At 36.1% G+C, this 10,492-nt stretch overlaps 1 protein-coding gene across 1 annotated transcript in view; it reads right to left on the reverse strand.

Moving 5' to 3' along the window:
* Nucleotides 1–10,164, reverse strand: part of POF1B (POF1B actin binding protein) — a 115,444-nt gene extending 105,280 nt beyond the window's left edge. The window contains 1 exon segment of the mRNA XM_065900207.1: nt 9,880–10,164. Coding sequence (XP_065756279.1) covers nt 9,880–10,164 — 285 coding nt within the window.
* Between the last annotated feature and the right edge of the window lie 328 nt (nt 10,165–10,492).

The following is a 10,492-nucleotide window of genomic DNA, read 5'->3' on the forward strand; positions in this document are numbered from 1 at the left end:
AGTTCTAAGAGGGAAGTTTATAGCAATGCAATCTTACCTTAAGAAACAGGAAACAACTCAAATAAACAACCTAACATTGCACCTAAAGCAATTAGAGAAAGAAGAACAAAAAAACCCCAAAGTTAGCTGAAGGAAAGAAATCATAAAAATAAGATCAGAAATAAATGAACAAGAAATGAAGGAAATGACAGCAAAGATCAACAAAACTAAATGCTGGTACTTGGAAGATAAACAAAACTGATAAACCATTAGCCAGACTCCTCATGAAAAAAAGGGAGAAGACTCAAATCAATAGCATTAGAAATGAAAAAGAAGAAGTAACAACTGACACTGCAGAAATACAAAACATCATGAGAGATTGCTACAAGCAATTCTATGCCAATAAAATGGACAACCTGGAAAAAATGGACAAATTCTTAGAAATGCACAACCTGCCAAGACTGAATCAGGAAGAAATAGAAAATATGAACAGACCGATCACAAGCACTGAAATTGAAACTGTGATTAAAAATCTTCCAACAAACAAAAAGCCCAGGATTAGATGGCTTCACAGGCTAATTCTATCAAATACTTAGAGAAGAGCTAACAACTACCTTTCTCAAACTCTTCCAAAATATAGCAGAGGGAGGAACACTCCCAAACTCATTCTACGAGGCCACCATCACCCTGATACCAAACCCAGACAAGGATGTCACAGAGAAAGAAAACTACAAGTCAATATCACTGATGAACATAGATGCAAAAATCCTCAACAAAATACTAGCAAACAGAATCCAACAGCAGATTAAAAGGATCATACACCATGATCAAGTGAGGTTTATTCCAGGAATGCAAGGATTCTTCAATATATGCAAAACAATCAATGTTATAAACCATATTAACAAAGTGGAGGAGAAAAACCATATGATCATCTCAATAAATGCAGAGAAAGCTTTTGACAAAATTCAACACCCATTTATGATAAAATCCCTGTGGAAAGTAGGCATAGAGGGAACTTTCCTCAGAATAATAAAGGCCATATATGAAAATCTCCAGCCAACATTGTCCTCAATGGTGAAAAACTGAAAGCATTTCCACTAAGATCAGGAACAAGACAAGGTTGCCCACTCTCACCACTGTTATTCAACATAGTTTTGGAAGTTTTATCCACAGCAATCAGGGAATAAAAGGAAATAAAAGGAATCCAAATCGGAAAAGAAGAAGTAAAGCTGTCACTGTTTGCAGGTGACATGATACTATACATAGAGAATCCTATACATGCTACCAGAAAACTACTAGAGCTAATCAATGAATTTGGTAAAGTAGCAGGATACAAAATTAATGCACAGAAATCTCTGGCATTCCTATACACTAATGATGAAAAATCTGAAAGTGAAATCAAGAAAATGCTCCCATTTACCATTGCAACAAAAAGAATAAAATATCTAGGAATAAACCTACCTAAGGAGACAAAAGACCTGTATTAAGAAAATTATAAGACACTGTGAAAGAAATTAAAAATGATACAAATAGTTGGAGACATATACCATGTTCTTAGATTGGAAGAATCAACATTGTGAAAATGACTCTACTACCCAAAGCAATCTACAGATTCAATGCAATCCCTATCCAACTACCACTGGCATTTTTCACAGAACTAGAACAAAAAATTTCACAATTTGTATGGAAACACAAAAGACTCCGAATAGCCAAAACAATGTTGAGAACGAAAAACGGAACTGGAGGAATCAGTCTCCCTGACTTCAGACAATACTACAAAGCTACAGTAATCATGACAGTATTGTACTGGCACAAAAACAGAAATATAGATCAATGGAAGAAGATAGAAAGCCCAGAGATAAACCCACGCACATATGGTCACCTTATCTTTGATAAAGGAGGCAGGAATGTATAGTGGATAAAGGACAGCCTCTTCAATAAGTGGTGCTGGGAAAACTGGACAGGTACATGTAAAAGTATGAGATTAGATCACTCCCTAACACCGTACACAGAAATAAGCTCAAAATGGATTAAAGACCTAAATGTAAGGCCAGAAACTATCAACCTCTTAGAGGAAAACATCGGCAGAACACTCTAAGACATAAATCACAGCAAGATCCTTTTTGACCCACCCCCTAGAGAAATGGAAATAAAAACAAAAATAAACAAATGAGGCCTAATTAAACTTCAAAGCTTTTGCACAGCAAAGGAAACCATAAACAAGACCAAAAGACAGCCCTCAGAATGGGAGAAAGTATTTGCAAATGAAGCAACTGACAAAGAATTAATCTCCAAAATTTATAAACAGCTCATGCAGCTCAATAACAGAAAAAACAAACAACCTAATCCAATGGGCAGAAGACCTAAATAGACATTTCTCCAAAGATATACAGACTGCCAACAAACACATGAAAGATGCTCAACTTCATTAATCACTAAAGAAATGCAAATCAAAACTACAATGAGATATCATCTCACACCAGTCAGAATGGCCGTCATCAAAAAATCTACTAGCAATAAATGCTGAAGAGGGTGTGGAGGAAAGGGAACCATCTTGCACTGTTGGTTAGAATGTAAATTGATACAGCCACTGTGGAGAGCAGTATGCAGGTTCCTTAAAAAACTACAAATAGAACTACCATATGACCCAGCAATCCCACTACTGGGCATATACCCTGAGAATACCATAATTGAAAAAGAGTCATGTACCAAAATGTTCATTGCAGCTCTATTTACAATAGCCTGGAGATGGAAACAACCTAAGTGTCCATCATCGGATGAATGGATAAAGAAGATGTGGCACATATATACAGTGGAATATTACTCAGCCATAAAAAGAAATGAAATTGAGCTATTTGTAATGAGGTGGATAGACCTAGAGTCTGTCATACAGAGTGAAGTAAGTCAGAAAGAGAAAGACAAATACCGTATGCTAACACATATATATGGAATTTAAGAAAAAAAAAATGTCATGAAGAACCTAGGGGTAAGACAGGAGTAAATACACAGACTTACTGGAGAATGGACTTGAGGATATGGGGAGGGGGAAGGGTAAGCTGTGACAAAGCGAGAGAGATTCATGGACATATATACACTACCAAACGTAAGGTCGATAGCTAGTGGGAAGCAGCCGCATAGCACAGGGAGATCAGCTCGGTGCTTTGTGACCACCTGGATGGGTGGGATAGGGAGGATGGGAGGGAGGGAGACTCAAGAGGGAAGAGATTTGGAAACATATTTATATGTATAACTGACTCACTTTGTTATAAAGCAGAAACTAACAACAAAATAAAGATACTTGAGCATAAGTGGATTTTGGTATCCGGAGCAGAGGTCCAAGTATCAATCCTCCTCAGATAGCAAAGGATGACTATACCTGCATACATACAGAAAAATATTTCAGTCAGCTCTTTTAAAAAATTTTATGAATTTAATTCTTCTTCTACTGAAATTGTCATTCTAAACTTGTACTTTGAAAGTTTGTGGCTTCCTTTTTTGTTTCATTCCTATGTTTCTGTTAAAGCTGATCCTGTACTTTGGTAGCCCTTTGATCGCACATTTGCATCACCATGAATTTCTTTGAATTGTGATGATCTTAGAGGTAGTTCTATATGTAAATGAGTAGCTTGAATATATAGATCTGTAGGGTCCAGTAGAACTCTCTGCAGTGGTGGAAATGCCCTGTATCTGTGCTGTACAGTTCAGTAGTCACTAGCCACATGTGGCTGTTGAGCACTTAAAATGTGGCTATTGCAGCTGAGGAACTGAATAATTAGTTTTATTGGATTTGAATTAATTTAAATGTTAATGTAATTAACCGCATACTACCCTACTGGAAGTGTAGCTGTAGAGGAAGCATTAGGTGCATTAGGTAAGAGGCAGACTGCAAGCAAGCTTTAATGTCAGCATCACTACATTTTAAAAAGGAAAAAGAAAAAAACACACACTAAAAAAAACTTCATTTCAAATATTGAGGTTCAAGTTCAAAGACTCTAAGAGCATGGGAACTTCCAAATTACTCTTTCTAAAGGATATTTATGCCAGTAAACATTATAAATACATTCTTGCTGCTCCAGTCTTTTGATCATACACCATGTTTTAGAAAATTGCTTTAATGCTTTTCCTTGTTAGTCTGTCTTAGCTAGTAGAGCCCTAATAAGCCTTTCAAGCATGTGTGTTTACCTAATCTTCCCAGTGTCAAAGGAACCCTTACTTTATAGTCTATTCATTTAGCTTATTACCGTAGTTTGTGCAGCTATCGGCTTTTGTTGGCTATATTTTTATAAATCAATAATACAAGCAGAAAGAATTATCCAGTGCTAACTCTGTGCTGGACACCTTCACATGTTATCTCAATACTCACTACAACTCTGAAGGAAGGTATTATTATCCCCACTTTACAAATGAGGACACTAGGTCATGAGAGATCAAGTCATTTATTCTGAGTAATACAACATTAACACGATGTGTCAGGCACTGTGCTGTGTATTTTTCACCATATATTATCGCATTTGACTCTAATAACAATCCTATGACTTAGGTGTTATTATCGCCCCATTTTATAGATGAGGCAACTGAAGCATATAGCTAGCAAGTCCCTGAACCAGGAATTAAACCAAAGAAGTTTAAAACCTAAGCTTACACTATTAGCCACTACACTTGACTGTTTCATAGTTCAGTTCTCCCCAAGTCTACCTCATCAATGCACATTTATTATTTGTAGTTCTCTCTGGGACACTACACATAGATTCATTTGCATGGGCACTTTCTCCACACAATGTTCTCTGTGACTGATCTTTAGGCTCTACATAATATGAACATTTTCAGTCAATACCTATTGGCTTTCATTTTCCTATTGATAGCTCTGATCAAAGAGTTCAAGACCTTGGTGCAGTATGTAAAGGAGAGACAGCAAGACTGCTGTGAACGAGAATTAGGTAATAGAAAAGATTACATGCATAGTACAGGACTTTGTTCTTTAAATATTTGGAATCTTGTTGAAATAAACATGGCACTCTTTCATGTTGCCTAATTTGAATTTTAAAACTTTACTTAAAAACTAATACATAATATAATGTTCCAAGAAGGAAAACCATGGGAGCCTTCTATACGCTCCTGTCAGTTTTAATGACTATGAGAATCACTGAAAGTAATAATAGTGACTTAGGAAAAGGCTAGGCTGAATAGTTTCAAAAGAGGCAGAATCTTTAAAAACCACCTGAAATTTATGCTGGCAGAATTTGCCAAGGCAAACGGCCATTTAAATAGGCCATTTAAATAAATTTTCAGAATAGTTTGGGAGATGCTTTTGTTAGAACCTGTCAAAGACAGTAACATGGTTAAACACTTGCCTTAGGTTATTGTTGAGATGCTGTTCTGAACTTTGTACAGGAAGAAACATGTAAATTATAATGACCTCTGTTTATATGAAACAAACACTTCCTTAATTTAGGATAAAATGTGTGATTCTGTTCTCATGTAAAGAAAGCAATAGAATGTAATAGTAATAGAAATCCTTCCACTCATCCCTTCCCTCCAAGGAAAATCCCTCATTTAAGAGACCCATTCCTGGATTCTTTCTTTTCTTGAAGGCAACTAGGAGAGAAAATAAAGTATACAGTCCCTTTGTAGCGCATGCTTTTTGACTTTAAAAACTGAAAGTACATACGTTCCATTGGAAGCCAAAAAAGGATGGCTATTAAGATAGCTGCTGTTGTGAAGAAAAAGTTAGCTCAAATACACCTGTTTAGAAAGGTTTTCACTTTTAAGTAGGGTTTAAGAGCATGGCAAACTTGCAGTTATTTTACCAAGAATTGTCAAGAAAAAAAACAACAGTTAAAGGAAAAGTTCACCTCCCTCCCCTTTGCCCCCACCACCTTTCTCTCTCTCTCTCTCTCTCTCTCTCTCTCTCTCTCTCACACACACACACACACACACACACACACACACACACACACACAAAATGATAGCTCATGAGTGCCACTGACTCAAAACAGGCCTAGCAATTTATCAGACCTCCCTTAAACAAGAGACAATTGGCAAGGGCATTTTCACCCAGCAATTACTTGCACTCAATTTCTATAGCTTCATTTAATTGTAAGTACAAAAGGGATGACCAAAGCTGAAAACTGGGCCTCTTTATCCTTTAACCTCATTGCTTTCTCAGGCAAGCTACTTCCCTGAATAATCGTTCACTTTAGTGACCCCTCCTTTGAACAACAATTTTCCAAAGCAACACACCCATCCCCACAGAACAGGAAAATTTTATGATAGTGTATATAAATCCTGGCACAGTAAGGGAACTATCCACTATCTCTGTAACCAAAGAAAAAGGAAAAAAGTCATGTAAACAAAGAAAAGCCCAAGCTGGGTAATTATTGAGAGCAGAGGCCATTCATAAATTCACTCACATTCTCCCCTGGGCTGCTTTCTGGAGCTAAATTTGGTTGCAAGTTTCAAATTTAAAAAAATGGTAATCCATAAAACACAATCTCTAAGAGATCCCTTCTTGCACCAAAATGTTTTATTCAATAAAATATTGATGGCAAAAGCACAAAATTATATTTTAAAATGAAATCTAAGCATATAGGACACCTACAGATCAGATCGTATATATCTGTCCTCAATATGAACTCTCCCTGGATAAGCAAATGGTATTTATCCAGATAATCATGGTGCTTCTTATATAATAGGCACTTAATAAATATGTGTTCAATTAATGCCTGGTATTAAAAGTATTTTATTTTGATCAATTTCTCTCTCTCACAACAGAACTCCTCTGTATATGTGGAAAATATCTTGAACTTCATAAAAAGCTAAAATTAATGGAAGAGAAATACATATGTTCAATGCATATTAACATCAATGTTGTTCATCTGAGGCAGTGTTTCATTCTGAGTTAATGATGGTTGTTTAATATTTAGGCCTTTTAAAAGGTTGAGCCATAAGGTTTTTGTTTTCTTTAGTTTCATGTAGTTTCTAGAATTCCATTTATTTACAAGACTATATTCAGTTCTAAAATGCACATATGACCTTGATTACACCTGCTTTTGATTTTTCCTGTTCATATGGATAAACTTAGTAATTTTAATTCTACCATCAGTTTAGACAATTTCACCATACCTGGTTTCTATAGTCAGTTTTCTCTGAGAAACACTTTATCAGTCAGACAAAATAATAACTGAGGGAATCATAAAATATATCTGACAAATTTTAGACAAGAAGCAAAGCAACATTATATCTGGAGAAATTTAAAATATGTTTATGTCTATAAGCACTATTTTAGTGCACAAGAAAGCAAAAAAGGAAAAACGTGGGCCAAAAAGCCAGAAATAGAAAATACTAAAGTGCTGCAAAAAGCATTTGGTTAAATCCAAAATGTCTACTACATAAGCGAAAATTAAGATTCAGGAAGCAAAGTAGAGTGACATCAATTTCGGTTTCTCAAAGGGAACATATTTTACTACTGGCAATTATATATTTTTTTAATCTTAGGAATTCTTTTACTATCATCCAAACAGAAAAATGCTAAAAACAATTCAAGTAAAAGTTTAATTGAATTCATGATAACTAGCAATTGATTATAATACTTATCTTCCTAGCTGCCATGGTCACAAACTTTAGCATCAGAATAATTGCTATATACCACCTCAAAATGTCATTGAAACATGGCATATTAAGGAGAGAATTTTAAAGCATAAAACAAAAAGTGTTTTAAGTAATGTGTACTGCTTGCTTGTGCTTGGCATGGTATATAATAAAGCTGCCACTACATCTTACCCATTTTGTTAACATGAAGGTAATTTCAGATCAATTTTAGGTCCTACTTTATATAATGCCATCCTGCCACTAAACAGGGAGAAAAGAAATAAAATAATAGAATAATAGTTTTCTAGTCACATTCTTTGTGGCAGCTATCTAAAAGCTTTCTTGCCAAATTATCTTTTAGTGGATTTATGAATGCCCTTTGATATCGAACTCAGTTTGAAATTTTATAGTCAAATTTTCTTTCTAATTTCACTGAGAGAATGAAGATTCTTATTTTTTTTTCCTTTACCACATATCTAGAAGTTCACCTCCCTCTTCCTTACCCAGCCCTTTTCTTTCTTTTCAATTATAAATCACTTCAGACTTCACAACACCCTCCATTCCAATTTATTTTCCCTGTTTCTGAGGCCATACTTTCTGTCCCTATGGCTCTTTATAAACTCCTTTGGGGAACTACATTTCAGGATAGAGCTAGTCTTGTGAGGATCACTTAGCAAATATCAGATAGAAAGGTGAGTCTCGTAAAAAACTCAACCAGCTTGGTCCCAAGAATATTAAAAAGGAAAGTTGAACCATGGAGTATGCAATAAAGTGTGACCCTAAAAGTTGTTCTGTGGTCAATGTTTATAATTTGCCAAATGTAAGCTTTTTAAATTTTTATCTATTTATTTTTCTTTTACTAGGAAGTTGATAAGAAAAGAGGTTAATGTATTTAAATAACTATGCCAGATAGGGTGATTTTAGCATTCGTATGATAATGGTAACTGTTGTTTCAACTTCCCCATTGTTTTGGGGCTACTCAGGAACATAGGTGACACCCACTTTGTTGTTCATTAACATCACTGAATACTCGAATGTACATTTGCACTATTATTATCACAAACTAGTAGTTTTGACCTTTTATTTTTCTTCCCTTTGACTTCAATGCAGGTGGAGTTTTTTTCAAATAGGAAATTACTGACAGTGAATACTGGGTTTTTCTTCATATTTTTCCCTCAAATTAAGGTAGGAATGAAATAAAACAGGAAAATTGTGGCCTTTATAGTTGTTGGGTTACCTATATCTTTTAAAACGTCTTTTTTAAATAGTTTCATTATATACTTTAGAAATGTTGCCTCATATCCTAATTAAAATTATTGTTTTGGGAAAAATAATCCATTTTATTCCAGATCAGCATAACAATGCAACATAGGATATCATCCCGATGGTTGCTTTTTGAGCTTTTCACAGTACTACTTGTATCTTGAAACATAATTTTAGTTTGGACTGAAGTTTCCAGAAAGCTTAAAGACATGCAAATTTAATATAAAGAGAGTCAAAGATGAACACAGACATAGAGCTGTTAATTTTATATTGTCTTACAGTGTTCTTTCATATTCATTGGCAAGTTTATTAACACAGATACTTATGTTAAACTAACCCCTTTAAAAACAAATTTGTTTCATTTTAAAGGGTGTCTTAGACTTCCACCATTTTTAGCTTTCATGTAACAATTGCTTACATCTTGCCTTCTTCAATCTTATATTCACTCTTTCAATATTCCTTCTACTAATATTCATAAATTATCCACCTTGACTATACAAGAACAAATGCATCATTTTCAAAAGATGAAACACATATGACAATTGAAATAGACATTGTGCCTGTCACTTATCCTGGAGTAGCATACTATTTGCTAAACAAATAATTGCTCATCACTCCATACATGCCATTGCCCCTGCACCACCATATTTGATACAAAAAAACCTGTTTACTTTTGATATGAAGTGAATCAGTGGGAACCTATTTTATAAAAATGACGGTATTCTAGTTGAGGATTGCTTTGTGGTAGGAGCAAAAGAATACCTCAGGTCATATATTCCAATCTAATTCAACAAAAAATGAACCATCCTATGCTCTAGTTAGATTATGAAAATCACTGGAACTGATAAACAAATGGCTACAAGAACTAGTAAATGAAAGAACAGCCAAGAGATGGAATTTGGGTGACCGTACATTGCGTATATAGCTGCAATCCAAGAGATAATATCCTGTAGAACAGAGCCAGAGAAGCAGAAAGAAAAGAAATGAGGTTCAAAAGCAAACAAAGGCAACAAAGATTTCCCCTTTCTGGCATAGCTGTCTTTGTGGTACCTGGGAACGGTCACTCCAAAGCAAGCTTTGGTAGGAGGAGGCAGTTTTGAGAGGGGAGCACACTTCCCGTGAGCCGATGGGGTCCAAGGCCTCAACCACCTTGTTCATGGGCCCACTGTAGGTCCTCACTCGCTCATAAACTACATTTTTTTCTGGAGGCTGCTGGGCTTGGCTTGACTGATGGTAGCAGCGGTAATGCTGGGGCTGGCACTGCAGCACTTCTGGGGATTGCTGAGTCCCACAGCTGCTGCTGCTCATCTCACTCCAATAGTTTGAGCTCATCATCTTCTCAGTGGTCACCAAGGTACTCCCCAGATGCTCTCCCTAAGGAACAAACAGAGAGAGATCATGAAAGAAAGGGGCAGGAAAGCAGGCAGGCAGGCACACGTTAGAAGCCTTTTATCAACCACCTCTGCCTATAGTGGTGCCAGGGAGAGATGGGAGTTACCTGAGCAACAGCAGAAGCCGGTCTGGCAGCTACAAAGGAGGCAGCAAATAAAGTAATTGAGTGCAAATGCAAAGTGGAACCACCCCGTGAGATTGCTCCAGGAAATAGTACTGCCACGCCCCTGAGGGGCAGAATCACTGGGTAGGTTTACCAGCCGGGAGAGGC

Source organism: Phocoena phocoena, chromosome X (assembly GCF_963924675.1).
Source record: "Phocoena phocoena chromosome X, mPhoPho1.1, whole genome shotgun sequence".
NCBI classification, from domain to species: Eukaryota; Metazoa; Chordata; class Mammalia; order Artiodactyla; family Phocoenidae; genus Phocoena; species Phocoena phocoena.